Source organism: Seriola dumerili, unplaced genomic scaffold (assembly GCF_002260705.1).
Source record: "Seriola dumerili isolate Sdu_G_001 unplaced genomic scaffold, Sdu_1.0 BDQW01000609.1, whole genome shotgun sequence".
Classification (NCBI taxonomy): Eukaryota; Metazoa; Chordata; class Actinopteri; order Carangiformes; family Carangidae; genus Seriola; species Seriola dumerili.
This window is the reverse complement of record NW_019174864.1, coordinates 2,041,098-2,062,165: the sequence shown is the minus strand read 5'-3', so window position 1 is coordinate 2,062,165 and position 21,068 is coordinate 2,041,098. Positions and strand designations below refer to the sequence as shown.

Genomic DNA, 21,068 nt, shown 5'->3' with positions numbered 1-21,068 from the left:
ATTAATTTTCAGAGTAAGGGTGGGTGATATGGATAAAGCCTACATGCCATGTGAAATTTTACATAATGGTATATGGATATGTTTCAATATGTCAACATATTGTAAACTTTAACCAAAGTTTACCATAATTGCCCAATTCACTTTGAGATACTAAATTAGTGTGTGTGTGTGTGTGTATGTATATATATATATATATATATATATATATCTCCATTTGTAATAACAGTTGTAGCTCAGGGCTATAGTTCGTTCTATTTCTGGGTTATGATCAGGTGTTTTGATCATTTTTAAAGCATTTGGATGCTTCTCCAGACATAAATGATAATCCAGTGATAAATTATCTAATAATCAACAACTAGGAAAGTAAGAACCAAGTTGATGTTTGGTTCAGGGTATAGCAGCTGATGGGGTGCAGGTCCGATTGTCCATCCTGAACTGAAGTGGAAAACATCCCAATTTACTTGAACACAATATCATGTGATAAAGGCTTCCAGCTCTCAGCAACTTCCACCAGAATCTGGTAGGAGCCTCTCAAAACTTAAGACTGGAATTTAAACAGTGAACACTTCCTTTTACAGGCTGTTGTCACCTTCTGAATGAGAACAGGGAATGGCATCAGTTGAGGAGGGCGGTGTGTTGCTTTTGACATTTTTTTTTTCCAGAGGAACAGGAAGAGCCACTGAATGTTCAACAGGCTTTCTGTTGACTATGGTTTGATGCTTATTATGCATTTGCATTTTATTATGCATCAGTTGTTTGACAAATATAATTCCTTCACATTTGGTGAGTGCATCCACTAAGGAACGATTTATTTGATGATGAGCTGGGTTAGAAAATATGAGAAACAGTTTTTCCTAATATAGTTAAAGGTTACAATGTATGACAAGGGTGTAAGAGGTGTTGAGAGGTAAGAATGTAAAACATTTGTGTAAATTGATTTTTTTTTTTTTTGTCGTTGCAAAGATTTGAAGCTCTTGGGCTTAAGACACAATGCTTCAGAACACAGGCTGAAAAAGAAATCATAGCTATTCCTCATTTCTTGATTCCCTGATTGAAACTTTCCAATCAGAAAAACACATAATGTAACTGTAGCAACATTTACATTACATTTACATTCACTCAAATGGGAAATGCTTTTATCCAAAGCGACTTAAAAGTGAGGCACAACACAGCAAGGTATGCAGAGCACACCCAGGATATATTTGCAAGGTTTCTCTTTTCTCTTAACAGGAACGATCCTGAGTTTTATTGCATGTGTCTTTTATTTTCTTTTTTATACTTTAAATAACTTAAGATAGCAAAGTACATTATCAGCAAGGTTTCACAATAGTCACAGATTATCTTGGAATTGTTTTACCTTGTTTGAACTTGATTTTGTTTCTGTTAGTTTATTAAATTTTTCTGTCTTCATGATTGATTTAACACTGTACTGTTGACACTTCTCATTGACCTATGCAGTACCTTGTACTTTGCCATGAGACACATCCTGCCCTGAAGTTCCTTCGACTCCATGCAAAGATTTCCTCCTCACGTTACACTGATGGACCCTCAAGTGTGTCCGCCCCCCCTGAGCAGCAGCCAATCAATGCTAAGCGGCCTTGACAAATCCCCAGCCAGCACATTTAAACCTGGCCACTCACGGAACAGCAGCACTGGCTCCTCCAAACAGTCAAAGCAGGTAACAAGCCTGACAAGTACAAAATCTGACTGTACCGACTTGTTTTGAGTGTGTGGAAAAAATAACGTTCATGTTGCACCCCTTGCTGCCTGTATTAATCTGTTTACTATATTTAATGGTATTGTATTTATACCATTTTAGCCACTTACAGATTCACAGTTTTGATTATATTTTGACTTTTTTGTTCATAAAATAGCTTAGAAATTATAATCTATTAGCCGTAGCTTTAAAAACAGATGATATTATTGATCTGTTTATTGTACCTTTACATTTACTAGTCATTGGAAAAGCATCAGAAAAAAATGAGAAGTAGCAATGACAAAAATGAAAATCCTTGTGGTTTGTAATAATTATTATATAGTTGGTCAAAATACTTTTGACCTACAATGAATGCTTTTATTTTTTACAATTAGTATTTTTTAATCTATTTTTTTCTTTGCTTGGCACAAATGCTCTTCCATTTCATAGAATTACTTTGTTTCTCAAAACATTTCAACTTTATTACAAAATAAACCAAAATTAGTCAAGACTAAGACTGTTGGTGTGAATGTGTTAAGGTGTTTTCTCTCTGTGTCTGACAGGCTCGTGACTGGGAGGTAATGGAGGACTTGCAGCATCTGGACATGTGTTCTGTTCCTGGCTCCTCTCTGGACCTCAGTATCCCTGGGATCTGTGAGGGCTACTTGATGAAGAGGAGGAAGTACCCACTCAAAGGCTGGCACAAGGTGAGCACAACACAGATTGAACAGCATCTGAACTTTTCTGCTCTGTTTACACAGGTTTAACATAATGTAATAATATAGCAGAGCTGTTCTACCTTCTAACCAGTCAGCATGATGCAACTCCAATGTCCTATGGGTAGTCTTTGTTTTCCTTGTAACACTTAACTATGATTGGTCCGTTTCAGAGATACTTCCTTTTGGAGAAAGGAATTCTAAGATATTCAAAGACACAGCAAGATGTAAGTCATGAGCAGAAATATAGCTTCCAAGACTAAGCTGGCCCACAGTCCTAACAGATCTATGTAAATGTGTTGAATAGGTAATGAGAGGAAATGTATAAAACATACTCTGTCATTGTGTTTAAGATTCAGAGAGGGAAGCTCCATGGCTCTCTTGACGTCAGCCTGGCTGTCATGTCCATCAACAAGAAATCCAAACGCATAGACCTGGATGCTGGAGACAACCTCTACCATCTCAAGGTAACTGATACAATGCAGTTCCCATGGTTTTTAGAACCACTGAGTTGTTAACAGGATTATTAAGTGGGAATAAGACACAAATAGTAGTCGATGGCCATTTCCAAAAATGTATTTCACAATCTAGAGGATCTGAATAAAGTTTGAAAACCAAATGTCTGGTCATTCTTTCATCTGAAGTACATATAACATGTAACACTTTCTCCTTGTTCCCCTGTTTTTCAGTTCATATGTATCTTCTAATTGGCTTTCTCTCTCCCATTCCTTCCTGTTAGGCAAAGAGCCATGATATCTTCTACATCTGGCTAACCAAGCTGTGTGCCCATCGTGTTTTTCGGAAAAATGAGGCAATGAGTGTCCATCATGGCGTCCTTCATGCTCTCTCCGCGGGCCAGAGTGCCCTGCCAGCCATGGCCACGCTTGCCCACAAAAACAGAGCAACAGTCAGTGGAGATTTCTGCTCAAACTAAAACAGAAATTCAAATATCTGATGTAGTAACTCAAAGGTTTTCCCCTCAAGGGTGCAGCTCTAGAGCCATCACTAATGACACAGAAATTTTATATAAAATGCCTTTTTCATCCCTGGTCAGTACCACTAAAATGTTAAGTAATTACAAATCCTGTCCATTTGATACAATTTTATTTATTTTCAGCCAAAATCCAAGAAGATTTAAACTATAATGAAGTTGATGTTGTCAGACACACAAATCAGGATTTTGGCAGCAGCAAAGCAGCAGCTTGCAAGTGACTGCTGTTTAACATGTAGTCTTAATAGACCACAAAACTTGTTCGATGTCATGACAACAGAAACAGAAAAATATGTAAATGAGAACAGCTTCATTGTGAATTCAGCTGTATCAAAATACTATATATGTGAGCACAGAGAGGAGGAGAGAAGAGAACAGATGAAGATCTGAAACCAGCTGACATCAGGCAAAATGTAAATAGCCTGTGACGCAGTCCAGCCATATACAAGGTTTTGACTTGTGATCCATTTTATTTTCTGTCGATCGATTAATGGACAACAATTCCAGCATTATTTCCAGTATCGTCCACAATAACAGTTGTTTTATAGTTCAAAAGAAAAACTGAAGAAAAAGAAAACAAAATTTTTTCTGTCTTTAACTGTGATGTGTTTCATCCCTCAGCCTACTCACTATGCCAGCTCAGCCTCATTGTACCAACCAGAGATGGGAAGCCCCGCCCCTGCCATCACCTCCCGTCCAGAGGTGACCAGCAAGGTGTCAGCCTGGCTGCAGCAGACCCACGACATTGATGCAACCTCTAATGGTGAGAACCGCCATATTTAAATCCAGAAAATAAATGTGTGTGTATGCATACTCGCTGTGTGTGTTTGTGTGTTTGTGTGTGTGTGTGTGTGTGTGTGTGTGTGTGTGTGTCCGTGCGTCTGTTTTCTCATAGGTTCTAAACTGTGACCTTTTGACCTTCTGTCTGTCAGACCTGACTCGCTGTCAGGCAGAGCTGACAGAACTGGCTCAGCTCATCCAGCGACTCCATTGGCTAGAAGGAGGCCTGCCAATCACAAACATGGACCTGGAGATGAGAATCAGCATGCAGGTGAGCGTTCTTGTGACAAATGTAAATGTCTGATTCCTCAAATATTATTTCAGTGGAATATTGGAGATATACTGTCTTGTGTTTAACCTAAGTTTTGTCTTCTTATCGCTTTAATTGAACAAGTGAACCAATGTTAATGAAATAACACTTCAGGGGAGAAATTACGTAGATTGAACATATTGGAGGCATTAAATAGAGATAATCTGTTCATTTTTTACCACCGCTGTATGGGGAAAAAAAGGATTAGATTTAGATACTGTCATCTATACTTCAGTCTACAAATACATATTCAGCAATAGAAAACCATGTATTTTTAAGAGCTATAACTTGTTTGTCTCTGTTTTAGAATCTGTCCCTGGAGAAACCCAAGAAGAAGATGGGGAAAGTGTTTGGTCACTCCAGGACTTTGTCCCGTGTAGAAGCCATGGGGGGAATGGTAGGACTGACTTTAAGTACTTTAAAGGGATAGTTCAGGTTTTTTGACATGGGTTGTATGAAGTAGTCATATATAGGCATTGCATTTCCTGCTGTAGAGTCTAATCAGCACGCTCCCAGTTAGAATAGCCGACCGGGGGCACCGGCAGAGTGGCAAAGCTATGTGTTGCTGCGCAAGGGGCCATGAGAAAAAACATGTTTAGACACTTGTAAAAACGCCCACTGAAACAATCCAATATCCGTTTAAATGTATGCTTCATGTGGAATATTTAACACACCTATGGAGGACCTACGGATATTGTATTGTTTCCGTGGGCGTTTTTAAAAATGTCTAAAACCGACCGTTATGTCGACTTTCCTAACTGTGAACGCGCTGATTAGAATCTACTGCAGGTAATGTACCAACTATATATCTTACACAATCCCACGTCAGAAAACCCGAACTATCCCTTTAACCTTGAGTGCAGTGTTATGATTCATCATAATGTTAGTTACATCCTTTATTCATCAAGATTCAACTTGATGAATAAAAGATGTAACTATCAGTTTGGTATCATACCATCGTCTTATCTGTCTTGTTTTCTCCAGTTCACCTCCAGCCACCTGAGTACCAATGCCTGCTCTGGTATGGAAGGGTCTGTTCAGTCTATCCCTGACTATGTCTACTCTCAGTTGTCCAACCCTCATGGTACCTCACCTGAGACTAAGAAGCTCCACCAGGACATCTGCACTGTTTCCCAGAGGGGTATGCTGCAATTAGAAACCAAATATAATTACATATTAGATCCTATTACACCAAATTATACTACTAATTAATGAAAATATAGCCTACTACTATACAGCATTTAAAAGATCATAGTCTAAAGAGAAATAAAATACAATGTCATATCAGATCCAAAATATGCTACAGTTACAGCTGTTGTACAAATGATGCTGTAATACTTCACATTGACTACTTCCATCATGGACCTATCCCTTCATTAGACAGCTGTAATTAGAGGAGTGTAATGCATTATTATATTATGCGGCTGTTATCGTTTCACTTTCCTTACGATCATTAGTTGCTCATTAAAAGAAAACTATACCAGAAACTAAAGTCAAAGCACATCGAGTGACATGTGGGTGCTCCTTCATCTGTCCGTTGTAGTCTGGATGTTGTCCGTAGTCCCGTGCACGTTGTACATACCAATAGTTTCTACTCCAATATGTTGACACACATTCGGCTTTGGAAGCTGCCAGTGCACTGAATCTTTATTTCCCACTGTTACACACTAATTTGATTTTCTTAGAGGGTAATTGGCAGCATATTAGCAGCAACAACACACACAGAACTGTACCGTAAACTGAAGTGAAAACCACCTGCAAATTGTGATTGTTTTTACAGCTTGTAAGTGATAAATCAAACAGTTGTTACTAGTAGTTCCTTCATTAGCTACTTCATCATTATATCACAATAAACTCCCTACAATCAAATCACGCACAGCAAGTTTCCAAACAAGTATTTTAAACATATTCAGGCCACATATATATAAATAATCACACCCACGTTATTTCCTGATCAATAGTGATTACAATGACTTAAAATAAGTGTAAAAACAGAATATCATTTTAACTCATCTCTAACATTTAATAATGGATCTATGTGGAAAGGCAGTTGCACAAAATACAAACTGCCTTCATATTCTTAAAAATCATTTTGAATATTTACAAAACGCTCCAACGTCTAACAAAAATAATACATTGTTTAAAAATGAATGCCACTTGCAGTGTTTGACACACTGAAAGTTACCTTGACTGATTCAATCCACATTTCTCCTATCAGATTTGTCACATTTACACTCCAGCGGAGATGACAGACTTCAGCGGAACGGTAAAAAAGAAAAATTGTCCCTAGTTCAGCGGAGACTCAGCTTCATTCCGGCACAGCATCACATCGCAGGTTGTATTAGTTTCAAAACTGTTGAACAAATACAGATGACTGGCGGTTTATATCATACTACCTATCAGACACGCATATCAAGAGCCGCCACAAGTTAGTTAGCGTTAGCAGTTCCTTGATGACTTGAAGAATGAAGAAAGGTAGTGTGTGGCATTACAGTCTGCTCGCGGGAAGAGCACCTCATAAATAAATAACAGCGCTGTCCAAACGAATACTCCTTATGAACTCAGCAAAAGTGTGGTTGGTTGTGACACAATTTGTAAACGGATTACAGCATTATGGCAGAAGAGTAGCCGCGAGAAGACAAACATTTGAAAAAAGCGAAAGAGTAGCGGAAAGATACAAATTTCTAACTTCCAGTCGGGACTTTCACAATAAAACCAGAGCAGACGTACGATGCAGATCGTGATTCTGGTCACAGCTTGCGATTCCACATAAATAGATAGTAAAATTATCTTTTGGCCAGATCGCCCATCCCTACATACACTCCTTTTTGCTTAGGTTTTACATGAAAACATGACTTTATAGAATGACCACGCTATCATCTTGGCTTTTATTTGAAAATATTTACCTTTTCTTCCTGCCACCTGACTGACTTTCTTCATTCTTCCATTCAATGAGGAAAAATGAAAAAAGGAATTTCCAAACACTTAATTAAAGTTAATGACTACCGTGTAGTGTGGCAGTGCTACCGTATTGTAGGTCAGATAATTTTTACTCCTGACAATTTCCATCAAAGATGATCGCTCCCGCATACCTTGACTTTTCATGGCAGCATCAGCTAACAGCAAGCATGCTAACGCTGACTAATTTGCAGCTCTGGATATGCGCTCAGATGACTGGTTAAACAGATACAGATGACTGGCAGTTAGCATCATACTACCTATCAAGGTAGTTTTGAAACAAATGCAACCTGCGTTGTGATGCTGTGCTGGAATGAAGCTGCGTCTCCGCTGAGCTTGGGATATTTTTTTCTTTTTAACCGTTCCGTGGAAGTCTCCATCTCCGCTGGAGTGTAGGACTGTAACTTTACAGCTGTGCCCATCGACACACGTGACAAATCTGCTTGGAGAAATATGGATTGAATCAGTCAAGGTAACTTTCAGTGTGTCAAACATCAGTAATATATTGTTGCTCTGCAAGTGGCATACATTTTTAAACAATGTATCATTGTTGTCAGAGGTTGGAGCGTTTTGTAAATATGCAAATGATTTTTTAAGAATATAAAAGCAGTTTGTATTTTGTGTAATTGCCTTTCCACATAGATCCATTGTTAAATGTTAGAGAGTAGTTAAAATGATATTCTGTTTATTACACTTATTCTTTTAAGTCATTGAGTGATGACAATGACTTAAAAAATAAGGGTAATGAACAGAATATCATTTTATCCGAAAATAACATGGATGTGATTATTTATATATATGTGGCCTGGATATTATGATTAAAATACTTGTTTGGAAACTTGCTCTGTATGATTTCTTGGTAGGGAATATATTGTATTGTAAAAATTAAGGAACTACTCAGTAACAACTGTTTGATTTATCACTTACAAACTGTAAAAACAACCACAGTTTGATGGTGGTTTTCACTTCAGTTTACAGTAGAGTTCTGTTGTAATGTGCTGCTAATTACCCTCTAAGGAAGTGTTTTTGTGTTTGTTGTGTTGCAGTTCATTCTTCTCTCACATCCATTCACGAGGTTTTATCCTTGGAAAGAGAGAGACTGAGGGAGGCTTGGACTGGTCCAGACCTGAGACAGAACACCTCTCACCAGCTCGCCACACTGTGCAGCACACTGTCTGAAGTAACATGAACGCGCACACACACACACACACACACACACACAAAGCCATGAGCTGCTGCCAAAAGCATTAATTCTAAATCACAACATGACAAATCTATCTCTCTTTACCTCTTTGTTCACTTCTTCACCACCACCTCTTACTTTTCCTCCTGGAATCCCAGAGCTAGAACAACATAAAACACAATTTGGCACAAAAATTTAAGTATCGACCTGCAAAATACAATGTAGGCCAAGCCCTCAGTGTCTGTTGGTGAGGGCTGAGTGAAACTGTTGAGCAGGTTTGGGCTGTTTCTAGACAAGACGGGCTTAAGTTATCACAGGTGCAACCTGAAGGACAACACCTTAAGTCTTTCATTCCCTCTTTCCACATACACAATGACACAAATAACAGGATCGTTGTCACTCACTGAAACTGAGCAGTTGCATCCGTGGTGGGGCTTGTTTATTCCTGCTGTCAAACTGACGGTGCTCAGTAACCCTTCTTGTTTGGTGTTGCATGAGGTTTTTCTTTGGCTGCCTGCCCTGTTTTCTGTCCGTGCTGCATGTTACTGTACGTTTGAACAAAGGGGACATGAGTTGATGTAACTTCTCACTATGAGCGATGCACTCAACAGTCAACAAGTCGGTTCATTCCTGCTCTCCTCTCTGCATGGAGAACACATCAGGGGTTGTTGGATGCAGCTTTATCCTCTGACCCTGCTAACAGTCAGACAATAGAGTGACACAATGATCAACACCATGCGTTGTGTGAATGCTATGGAGTCTGCATGATATTCTGATCATGTATTTTTGCTCTTCTGTGCTTCCTCTTCTTGTGTCCTGCATGGCTGTGTATGTGTGTGCATATCCATGCATGTGTATAGCTTGACATACAGTCACGTCTGACCAAAGTCCATTCACTTTCCCTGTCCTCTGACTCTACTGAGGGATCCTTCTGCACTGTCTGTCCGGACCAGGTGTGTACTGCGTTGTGTGTGAACGTCAGTTTGTCTTATTGTGTATGGCAATTTCATGATCTTGCTGTTGATCTGTTTTGCATGTCTCATCATATGTGTCTACACATGCCTGTTAGCTACGGATCTGTCTCCACTTCTTACCTTTGTACCTTATTTGTTTCTTTCAAGCAAAGACTTTAGTTTGAACCACCAACCCTTTTCTCCTCTTTGCTGTCCCTCTTCTTCTCTGCTGCCTTGCAGAGGACACCATCTATGGGCCGTCACAGTCATCGTGCGCCATCAGTGGCAGAGTCCATGGCAGAGTATTTTGATGCCAGTGAGGTGATTGTATGCGAAAGCTCGTCAGAGGCCGAGGCTTCGGATGAGTCAGGCCTCAGTGACATCACCACCACCAGCACCTCAGAGCCAGAAGAGGGACATAGTGAGTGTTTACCTTGCAGCAGGTTATCTGTTGCAGTCAGACCATCCTGCCCAATCACACTCCAACACTTTCTGACTAACTCGACAGTAGATAAAGTTTAAATGGAATGAATGACTGACTCTGTCCTCTCCTCCTCCTCCAGCCACTGCTACCCTCAACTACAGAGCCAGTCTGAACAGCGCTCCTGACAAACTCAACTCAGTACCCACTGATACTGGTAACACCACCACTAGTGTTGGCTCATTTATGTTGTGAATGAGTGCAGTGATGTCTGCTGTGTACTGCATACTATATACTGTGACATGACTTTAAGAACAGGATTCACATAGCTCACAGAACTATACTGACACTTGGAGCTTTTCATGCACATCATATATAGTGTTATTGACCTGAAGTCTTATGTTGTAATAAATTAATATGAACTATTTTGGGTGACGTCTGCAGATCGGAGTTGCAAACAACACTTATTGTAGCCAGATATAATATCATTAGTTCTTCAATTTGGAAGCGTGGCTCACTTATTTCAACTGGACTAGTAAAACAAGATGCTGCTTCCTGATGGCACAGAGAGAGAACAGGCTCAGCGGTGAAAGAACACAATATGATCACAATTTGAAAGCAAAATGCGAAGCACCTCAAGCAAGAGGTGCAGGTTTAAACTTAGATGGATGGATAGATAGATACTTTATTTATCCCCTAGGGGAAATTCAGGTGTCGAACAGCTCATTAGAATTTATAATAATAATAAGTTAGCCAAGCACAGACCCACTTTTTTTGATCAGCTTGTTCAGTCTATTTGTCTTCATGTCAGAAATGCTGCTGCTCCAGCAGACTGCAGCAAAAAAGGACACTAGCCACCACTGACTGATGCAGACATGTGACATGTGCAGCATTTCAATGCAGACGTGAAAGGACCTGAGCCTCCGGAGGAAAAAAGAGCCAGCTCTGCCCCTCCTGGTAGATGACATCCCTGTTCAGGGACCAGTCTGGAAATTTACTGTCCAGGTGCACACCTGGGCATTCATAGGTGTGCACCTCCTCAATGTCCTTCCTTCAAATGTTGACTGGCTGAAGGGTGGGCCTAGAGCTCAGAAAGTTGACCATCTCCTTGGTCTTGGAGGTGTTCAGAAGGAGGCTTCTCTCTCCATTCACTGAGGGCCATTGTCAGTTCTCTGTACTCCTCTTCCTGCCCGTTTCTGATACACGCCATAATAGCTGTGTCATCCGAGTATTTCTGGATGTGGTAGGACTCAGAGTTGTATTTAACCCTAGCCCCAGTGCTGCTAATCACTGTCCCTGAGACACAGTTACCCAGCCTGTCTTGTCAGGTAATCCACAATCCAGGACGTTAAGCAGGGATCCAACCCCATCCCTTCAAGCTCGTCTTTAAGAATGAGGGGGTGGTGGATGGTGTTATATGCACTTGAAAAATCAAAGAACATGATCTTCATGTAACCACCTGGCTCATCCAAGTAAGAATGGGCTCGGTGGAGCATGTAAAGGAAGGCATCATCCAATTCAATATGTTCCTTGTAGGCAAACTGTAGGGGTACATGTTCAACCTGTGGCCTCAGAAGGTGGAGATGCAGCTGCTCCAGGGTCTTCATGACGTGTGATGTGAGGGCTAACGGTCTGTAGTCATTTATCACAGCCAGAACAAGACATGATGTTTTCCACAAGGACTAGGACCCTCCCTGTTTGTAGACTTAAGTTGAAGATCCTCTGGAGAGGCTCAGCCAGCTGGGCTGCACAGTGCTATAACAGCCTCGGATACACACCTCCGAGCCTGTAAAGCCACAGGACGTAGCCTCTTGAGCTCTGGCCTCACCTCCTCCACTGTAAAGGACAGGAGACTTGAGTGAGTGAGGATGGAGTTGCAGTTGCAGTGTCAGGTTGTGAAGGAGATGCTGTAGGAGACGCTGCCGCTGAAGCAGTGGGAGAGAGAACAGGTGAGGTTGTGGCACACCTATTGTAGAACAGGTTGAACTCATTGGCCTTGTCCACATCACCTGACGTTGCCTGGCTGTTCTTCTCTTTATAGCCAGTGATGGTCCTAATTCCCTTCCACACCTCTCTGGCGTTGTTGTGCTGCAGCTTCCTCTCCACTTTCTTTTTGTAGTCCTCTACAGTAGTAGTCCGCCTGCTTTAATTTCCTCTTCAGCTGATGTTGCACACACCTGAGCTTCTCCCTGTCTCCGTCCTTGCTGGTCCATTGTCCATACAGAAGTTAATGTTGTCTGTGGTACATTCGACCATTCTATCAAGGTCAGTGTCCTTGCTATTATCATTTTCCTGTGACTCCAACAGTACATTCCAATCTGTGCACTCAAAACAGTCTTTTAGAGACTCACGGGCCTCCGGGGTCCAGTTCCTGAATGAGCAGGTGGTTACAGCCTGCCTCAGTACACAGGTTTTGTAGAAAGGCTGAAGAAAAAACAGATTATGATCTGATTTACCAGAGATGGTGGTAGGGCTGAAACAGTGTAAGCCTCCTTGGCATTTGCATACAACAGATCAAGTGTCATTTTCCTTTGTGCGACAGTCAACATACTGAGCGAAGCCAGTCAGATGAGAGGTGAGAGTGACATGGTTAAAATCCTTGATATTGCAATAAATGCATCAGGGTGCTGGGTCTACTCTCGCAACAGTCTTGTGAATGATGTCACACGCGACTACAGGCTCCGCTCTTGGCTGAATGTAAACAACAATTGTGACGATGTGAGAGAACTCCCTCGGTACATAGTATGGTCTAAGAATTCAATATCCTGACAGCAGATCCTCTCCTTCACTGTGATATGACCGGGGTTGCATCATTTATTGTTTACAAACAGAACCAGTCCTCCACCTTTACTCTTTTCACTTGCTCTGGTGTCTCAATCCACTCGAATGAACGTACTCCTTGTCTGTCAAGTTACATAGGCAGCATTTTATGTATATTTGATCCTTTGTTTTCATTATATATATAGATATAGAGATAGAGATATAGATATATATATCTATATATTTATAACATATTTGGTTTGTTTTTGATTTATAGTTATTTATTTATTTTTATAGTTATTTTATTTAATTTCCAGTGAAGTTTACCATTTCAGTGCACTGATGTCATATTGGACAATAAAGTTTATTGTTAAACTGTATATATATCCTGCTTTCATTACATGTCATTTTCACAAGTGTTATATATATACAGAATTTTTTTACTCCCTAATATCACCCTCAGCCCCAAAAATCCAATATCGGTCGGGCTCTATTTAATTCCATATCTGGTACACTTTAGAGCCAGGAGTTCTACTTTTGTGTGCATTATTTTCTCCGTCGTCAGACAAAAAACAACAATGTAGAATTAATGTCTTTCATCAATCAACAAAAAACATCTCTGGGGGTCTATGGGGCAGTGGGCTGGCCCGGACGCTCGGCTTCTGCATGATGATTGGATGATCTGTCTGAGGCTGAGTCCCTTTTTGATTGACAGCGAAATGAGCGAATCAGCGATCTTGAAGTATAAGCATCCACCGGAGCACTTTTCAAGTTTTTCATTCCGTTGTTCGGAGTTGATCTGGAGACGTTACTGATCCTCAGCGACTTTGTCTTTGTTAAAAACGACTAGCGTTGTGTTTGGCAACTCTCTTCTGTCACTCTTCGAATTTACATATAAATAAACGGACACATTTTATGATGTAGGCCGAAAATGAGCTTCCCCTCATTATAAGACCAGCAGCCGCCACTGCCCCCCACTAATATACTGCAAAATGCTATGTACTAGCATTTTACAGTAAAATATACTGACATGCTATGAGGACTTGCTGCCAGTGCATCATTTGAATAATAATTATATTAAACTTAAACATTATAAGATGTTTAAGTTTCCTTCAGTTATGCTGTTGGTGTTTCTGTGATCCAGGTCGTCGGACCGCTCTCCCTGCACCAGGAACAGACAACAGCCACATTGGGATCATGACCATCCTGTACAACAACATTGGCAAGGACCTGTCCAGAGTGTCTATGCCAGTCGCTCTGAATGAGCCGGTATCTTTGCTGCAGAGACTCAGTGAAGAGCTGGAGTACTCTGACTTGCTAGACATTGCCAACCACATTGACGATCCATTTGAGAGAATGGTGAGTTTGGTTTACTAAAATCACTAACTAGTTGAAGCTGAGATACAGCTTAGCTCAGTGCTAACTTTAGCATGATTGACATGATATTTATTTTTTAATGTGTATGTTGCTAGGTTTATGTGGCAGCATTCTCCATCTCTGGCTATGCCTGGGCCTCTTGGAGGTATCGCTATAAACCCTTCAACCCTGTTCTAGGAGAAACATATGAGAGTCACAGAGAAGACAGAGACTTCTATTACATCAGCGAGCAGGTAACCAGCAGAAAAAGATATACAAATATGTCAACATCTGGGTTTAGAACAAACTGTAATTCCGTGTTGCATGTTGTGTTTTCAGGTCTGCCATCACCCGCCCATCTCTGCCTGCCATGCTGAATCAGAGAACTTCACTTTCTGGCAAGGTAGGATCAGTGTATTCACTGATTAGTGCTAGGTCCAGCTTTACTGTATGAGTACAGTTAAACATAACGCTCCATTTGTTTCTGTTGGTTTGTCTGCTCTCAGATCAGAGATGGAAGAACAAGTTTTGGGGGAAATCAGTGGAGATCATCTCTTCTGGACTGGTCAATGTTACTCTGCCAAAGTGAGCCACTGCTTCCTTTAACAACACCAGTCACAAAGTACAACAGATAACAGCCTGTTCTACACCTCTAGTATAACTGCTAACATATAGTTTAAGTACAGCCATGCAGTAGTATGCCTGCTCATACAATACTCTAATAAGTTCTACTATATTGTGAACTATTAAGTGGTGTAGAGGTCACCAGTGTAAGGTTTTTCATTTTTTCATATCAATATTCTTTATACATGAAAAAAGCAGGCAGACATCTGAGGAAGTTCACTGATAAAAATCTAGCTCATGTCCAAATTACCAGTCAATTTATTTCTATTGCTAAAACTAAACTTTTATATTGAGAAACTTTATAGTAGGTTTCAGTTCTTCACCGCTCTAAAACAGTAGCCTACACAGACAAGTTGCGCTGTGCAGCCACTGGCAACTAGTGTTGTAGAGTGGCGAAGAAGAATTGATTTCTGGTAAGTAGCCTAACGTTAGCTGTTGGCCGATGTCCAGGTCCAGACCTAGAGGCTGTCCTGTCCCCGACCTACAACCTATAAATTGCTGAGAATTACTTACTTAGTGTTTCTGTTTGAAATGATGCAGCTTTTCTCACCTTATGGCGCTAGTCACATAATGCTACTCAGCCAATCATTGTGACTCAGTGAGTGAGAAACACATACAAATGGTGAGATGAAATGAGAGATGAAGTTAGCGAAATAAGTTGGTGAGCCTCAGCATATGATGGCTCGCAGTAGTAGGCAACGACAGTTTTAAATTCTTTTTATGTATGTTTTCATATATGAAAAGACCCAAAATTAACACTAAGTGGATTACTGGATTAATATAAACAAATTAAAACAACCCACAAAAAAGTGGTTGATCACTGTAACCAAGTGGTTTCTACTGTAATGAAATATTCTGTTCAGTCATGTATTTGTTCATATTTTACAAAGGGTTTAACCTGAGCCATACAACAATGGCAATCATACCACACCCATACAGGGTTAGTAGTATACAGCTGTAAAAAAATTTTTTGACTCATCGGTATCAGGTTGGTACTTGGTATCAGCCGATATACAAGTTCAGGCATTTGTATCAGTAAATATCTTTTGTGTCCGGTTGACATAATATTAAGGTATCTTTTTAGTGGTGTGGTAAGATTAGTTGAGCTTTTGGAGACTTGTGGCTGTTTTTGGCTTAGTCACCTCTCTCACATTAAAAGCTGTTGCACACGCTACAGACTGGTAGATGAAGTTATAAGGTGAATTTCAGCCTGACGTCTCGTAATAAGACTGACTGACTTTATTTGAATGATAAAATGAAAAAGACAAAAAACAAGAAAGCATCTTCTTTCCTGTGTTTAAGCCCTCACTAATTTCACTGTGATAAATATGGATGCATGTCCAGAGTGTGGACATGCATCAGATCGCCTCTGAAAACAGGCAACAATACACAAAATGATTCAATGATCCTTATGAGGTCAAACATTATTGCACTGTTTTGTGTGTAGGTATGGTGATCACTATGAGTGGAACAAGGCAGTGACATGTATCCACAATGTACTGAGTCAGCAGCGGTGGTTGGAGCACTATGGTGAGGTGGTCATCAGAAACACAAAGAGCAACATTTGCACCTGCAAGATCACCTTTGTCAAGGTGAGGACACAAAGAAAAACACACACACACTGTTGATGTGCTCCCTCCCTTACAAGTCAAAATAATGGACATGGACTTTTCATCTGTCCTTTTCTCTCCTCTTTACCACTGTTTCCTCCTTATTCTAGTCTCGCTACTGGTCCTCAGATAACAGTAAGAACGAGGTGCAAGGTGTGGTTCTGGACCAGGCTGGAGAGGTGGTCCATCGCTTCGGAGGACTCTGGCATGAAGGCATCTTCTGTGACACCCTCTCTACACCAAAGTGCATCTGGAAGCCCAGTAAGTGGCATTCCAATTGCCCAAATCTTTTTTTTTTTATTCTTTTTTTTTAACATCTCTCCACATTGTCCAGTGTTGTAGTTCTTGACATGCACAATGTTTCCTGTTTAGACGTGCAGCCTGATGATCACTTCCAGTTCTACGGCTTTTCACATTACGCCAGAGAACTAAATGAACTGACACCTGACCTGAAGGCCGTTCTTCCTCCTACAGACACACGCTTCAGACCAGACCAGAGGTACAGACAAGAGTTTGATTTATTTAAACTAGTCACAGTGCAATGTAGATCTGGGCAATAAACCCAGAAAGTATCAAAACCGACATTTAGAACCTCTCACCAATTTATTCTCATTCATGTTGGTCAATTCGGTTAATACTTTCTCCAATTTGTTGGTTGCATGGCCCAGAGTGATTGTTAATGAATTAGAATCAAGGTAAAACTTAGTAATTGATTTGTCATATCACCCAGCCCCAGCACAGAGCCTGTTCAGAGCTTGTTCAAAATGTTCCTGTCAGTCAGTTTAGTTGGGGAGGAACGGGTTCTGTTTACAAATTAACATTCTGTCACGTCACTGATTACATCACAGTTTATTTGAGGTTAGGGTATGCTAAGGTTAGGATCTTGACAACTGCTCATCCAAAACACTTCACAGTGGACACTGCATTTCTTTGTGTCCTCAGAAATACAGACATACACTCGCCAAGTTTGAATCGATTTGAAAGACAAAAAAAAGGACAGATTTCTGGAGCTATTAGTTGGATTGATTGTCCTACTGCCCCATCTTTCATGTTGCCCAGTTGTTAAATTCCTGTTCCTCTTCTCTCCATCAGGCTTCTGGAGGAGGGGAAGGTAACAGAGGCAGATAAAAAGAAAGACGAGGTGGAGGAGAAGCAGAGGGAGAGAAGGAAGGAGATGGCCAAGAGAGGAGAGGAGCACATCCCCAGGTTCTTCAGGTGTGAAGTTGTGCTTTTGAGCATTTGTTTAAAGATGACCTGAGACCTCTCAACATGTTAAGAGTCTTATATGAATCTTTCAGAGAGATTTAGGTAAACAAAAAAATAGTAGTCAGTAATAAGTAAAAATATTTTGATGTTAATTGGAGACACTCCAAATTTTGTTTATTTATATTATACTATATACTATAGTGCGACAGTGAGTATGTAGTTGTATGTTGTACAGAATTAGTATGTATTTGATTTGGGACAGAACTTATTTTTTGGCTAGCCACAGTAATGACAAGATACATAATAACTCCAATGTGCTTCAGTTTGTGAACAGATCAAATACATGTGATGTGCTAATTTAATTCAAGATGCTAGACTAACTCTTTCTCCTTGTTTCAAGTTTTTGTGCTAAGCTAACTGGCTTCATACCATATCACTATACAGATATGAGTGAAACTATTCCTTTTAAAATGTTTATTTTTGAAATAAACAATTTTGCAGGAGGTGTAGTGAATGTTTTTCTTTGTGTTCTCAGGAAAGCTGTGGATGAGGCCGGCAGAGAGGTGTGGCTATACAATGGAACCTACTGGAAGCTCCGCAAAGACCCAGGTTTCTCCAACATACAAAACCTGGACCTGTATTAGAGTACTGTACCTGGCTTCATGCTGATGCTGGATGAAACCAGCCAGGTGCTAAACACATGCTAACATGATATTGATGAATAATGCTCTCCTCTATTAGTAAAAATGATTTGTTGTACTCATTAGTCCACTAATCTATGCTGTAGAGGAGAGGGACGTTTAAAAGCATACATGAACCTTTTGCTGTGTTTTTGTGCCACATAGAGGTGAAGTGCCCCTGTGGAACAGATAAAGACTGATCTAGATTAAGCCAGATGTCTTTCCAGCCTTTTGCCTACCTCTAGCAATAATGGAGACATTAAATATAATTATTCATGATTCAGTATCTATCTATAACAGCCCTGGAGAAAATTGTGGTTAAAAATCTTCAAGTATTTCTGTCAAGACTGAGACCTCTCTGCATGTAAAGTGTCTTATCTGTATCTTGGGAAAATGTCAGATTATATCTTATACCTTTGCTAGTTTTAACATGTCTGTATTTTTATTATAGTTGTGATGAGTTTGGAAATGAAGTGTCAGAAGCTTGCTTCCTGCAGAGCTAATTCTGATACTTTTGTGGTGTATTATAGGTGAACTGGTGCTGTCCTGCTTCTTCTCTCAGTGGGTCTTAATGTATAAACTCATGTTGATTTGTAAAGTCTGTGTGTATTTCATTTCATGATGTTTAGTTGTGGCACATTGGTGACGCACTGGTTTCTTAAAGTATCCTTACGCTGGACAAATACAGCTGACAGATGAGGACCTTTTTATGCTCTGTTGATGCAGTGAAGTATTTTTATTGATGTATCAACAATTTATTTTAATGAGGAAAAAAGACTACTGTTTATTCCTGATCAAATGTTTTTCTTTGGTTTTCTTTCAAATAAAGGGTTCTATAATCAACACTGTTTCTTGTTGAACTTTGGACCAAATGCTTCATGTCCAGAAGGTCAGAGGTAAATGAAAAGTTCAATGCAGTTGTAGTAAAGACCTATTATAAGTGATTTATAGTTGTAATGGCACATAAGGACATTTTGCTTATGCGTGACACAGTTTGTGATTTTGTATCTGTGAAAGGTTCCATACAGATACACTTTACACTTTACTGCTAAATGAAGTATTTTATAGGCTACTGTTGTGACGATTAATCTACAACTGTGCATTTTAAAAGCTCATATGTTTTGAAGGTAAAATTTTTAGGTAAATGTGCAAAGTAGCAGAGCTGAAGATGTCTAGAGTAGAGGTTTAAAGGAGTATGAGATGTAAATACTCAGGTACCTCAAATATGTACTCAAGTACAGTGCAGGAGTAAGTGTACATTCTACAAGTGCTCTCTCAAGACTACATCAGTCTGTGACCTTCAACATTTAACACAAGTTTGAATTTAAATTACACTTCTTACTTATTGAGATCATTTACAGCTCACTGTACACTTGTGAAAAGTAAAAGTAATTTAGTTTTGATACAGTAATGTAATTCCTATCGTATTTAATTCACTGAACTCTCCTCTGAGACCCTGAATGCAACCAGCCCCACTGGCACAGGAGAAGATGGTAGCATCCTCTCCCAACAACTTCAGACTTAAAATTATATCTACAAGTCTGGACACAAAAACGTGCATTCCATGTGTCTATAAACCAGAATGTACAGGTAACACCAAAATGAATAGTAGAAAAAAGTTGCATACATCAGAACAAGCTGAACGTTTTGATAGTTGGATGGTTTTTGTACAAAAAAGTATGAAGGAGTGGTTAGAGACTGTAGAAAGGCGGAAGAAGTAAGAATAACTAGAAAACGCATTTCCTGCTTAAAATGTGTGTGAATGCTAAGAGCTGAATGAGATCGCTGAAGCAATGCTGAAGAAGCTGAAGCCATGGCTGAAGATTAAAAGCAGAATTTGTAAGCTGGAGTTTGAATGGCATAAAATGGTTGAAAAAGACCTGAATTGTTGATAAAAGTTTAACAAACAGCATGAAACTCGACAGAAATTTACAAAATGTACAAACCAGAAAAACATCTAACTTTACTAAGTTTTCTAAATGTTAAACTGGAGGAGCTGCACTCCATAATGCAAAGGCAGAGAATTGAAACATGTTGCTGAAACAGTTGAAAGCCAAATTATTTACTGGAAAAGGTAGAAGTAGGAATAAAATTCTGAGTACTGATGATGAAAGATGAACTGCATCCTAAACAGAAACTTAAATTTAAGATATCAATAAGCTGAATAATTGCTTAATATTCGGAAGTGTTTTGAACACTTTAAAGTTTGAATGAAGCCTGTAGCTGAAAAAAACGTATTATTTCAAAAGTGAATGAATAATATCAAAAAGTTGAAGGCAAGGATACATCTCCTGAAGAAGCTAAAAGTTTTGATAGTTTAATTGTTTATATAGCACAAAGTATGCAGGAGTAGTTAACCACCGAAGGAAAGTAAAAGGATGATCATTATACCATCAGTGGAGCAGATTAAATTCAATATGTCTGCTGCTGTATTTACCGTCTGAACTGGTATCTCCCAGTATGATACGTAAACAGCTTTCTGTGTGTGTGTGTGTTATCTGTGTGCGTGTGTCTGTTTGTATCTGTGTGTGTGTTTGAGTGCCTGTCTGTGTGCCTCTCTGCTTGTCTGTATTTATGTGTTTCTGTGTCAGTTAGGATGACAAACTGAAATTAGCTGCCAAGTGCTTCCTGATTGACAACTGGACTAAAACATATTTCCAGTGAAAACAATTTATAAGTGTGTAAATAATTTTAAGACTTCTGCTGCTTAGCTGTGCAGCAGCGCTATGCGTGCAAGGAGAGGTTAGGCCCAGTCCTGTGTTGTTGTAAAGTCCAGTGAGTTGGCAGGCTTCCTGGTGGAGTGATGTCCTGCCTGGGTGTGCTG

At 39.8% G+C, this 21,068-nt stretch overlaps 1 protein-coding gene across 3 annotated transcripts in view; it reads left to right on the top strand.

The window, feature by feature from the left end:
* The window catches only part of LOC111236264 (oxysterol-binding protein-related protein 7-like), a 30,857-nt gene extending 11,770 nt beyond the window's left edge, over positions 1–19,087 (top strand). For 2 of the 3 annotated variants that reach the window (XM_022764937.1, XM_022764936.1), the window contains exons 2-23: positions 1,459–1,678; positions 2,260–2,403; positions 2,586–2,639; positions 2,766–2,879; positions 3,152–3,319; positions 4,025–4,166; positions 4,336–4,454; positions 4,801–4,890; positions 5,478–5,634; positions 8,498–8,631; positions 9,495–9,587; positions 9,828–10,008; positions 10,151–10,225; positions 13,913–14,127; positions 14,241–14,378; positions 14,464–14,527; positions 14,631–14,709; positions 16,196–16,340; positions 16,469–16,619; positions 16,731–16,857; positions 17,451–17,573; positions 18,100–19,087. In XM_022764937.1, coding sequence (XP_022620658.1) covers positions 1,511–1,678; positions 2,260–2,403; positions 2,586–2,639; positions 2,766–2,879; positions 3,152–3,319; positions 4,025–4,166; positions 4,336–4,454; positions 4,801–4,890; positions 5,478–5,634; positions 8,498–8,631; positions 9,495–9,587; positions 9,828–10,008; positions 10,151–10,225; positions 13,913–14,127; positions 14,241–14,378; positions 14,464–14,527; positions 14,631–14,709; positions 16,196–16,340; positions 16,469–16,619; positions 16,731–16,857; positions 17,451–17,573; positions 18,100–18,208 — 2,790 coding nt within the window. In that variant the 5' untranslated portion in view covers positions 1,459–1,510 and the 3' untranslated portion in view covers positions 18,209–19,087. The remainder of the gene's footprint in view (positions 1–1,458; positions 1,679–2,259; positions 2,404–2,585; positions 2,640–2,765; positions 2,880–3,151; positions 3,320–4,024; positions 4,167–4,335; positions 4,455–4,800; positions 4,891–5,477; positions 5,635–8,497; positions 8,632–9,494; positions 9,588–9,827; positions 10,009–10,150; positions 10,226–13,912; positions 14,128–14,240; positions 14,379–14,463; positions 14,528–14,630; positions 14,710–16,195; positions 16,341–16,468; positions 16,620–16,730; positions 16,858–17,450; positions 17,574–18,099) is intronic. The other variant, XM_022764938.1, reaches the window with a different exon arrangement.
* Positions 19,088–21,068: the final 1,981 nt, after the last annotated feature.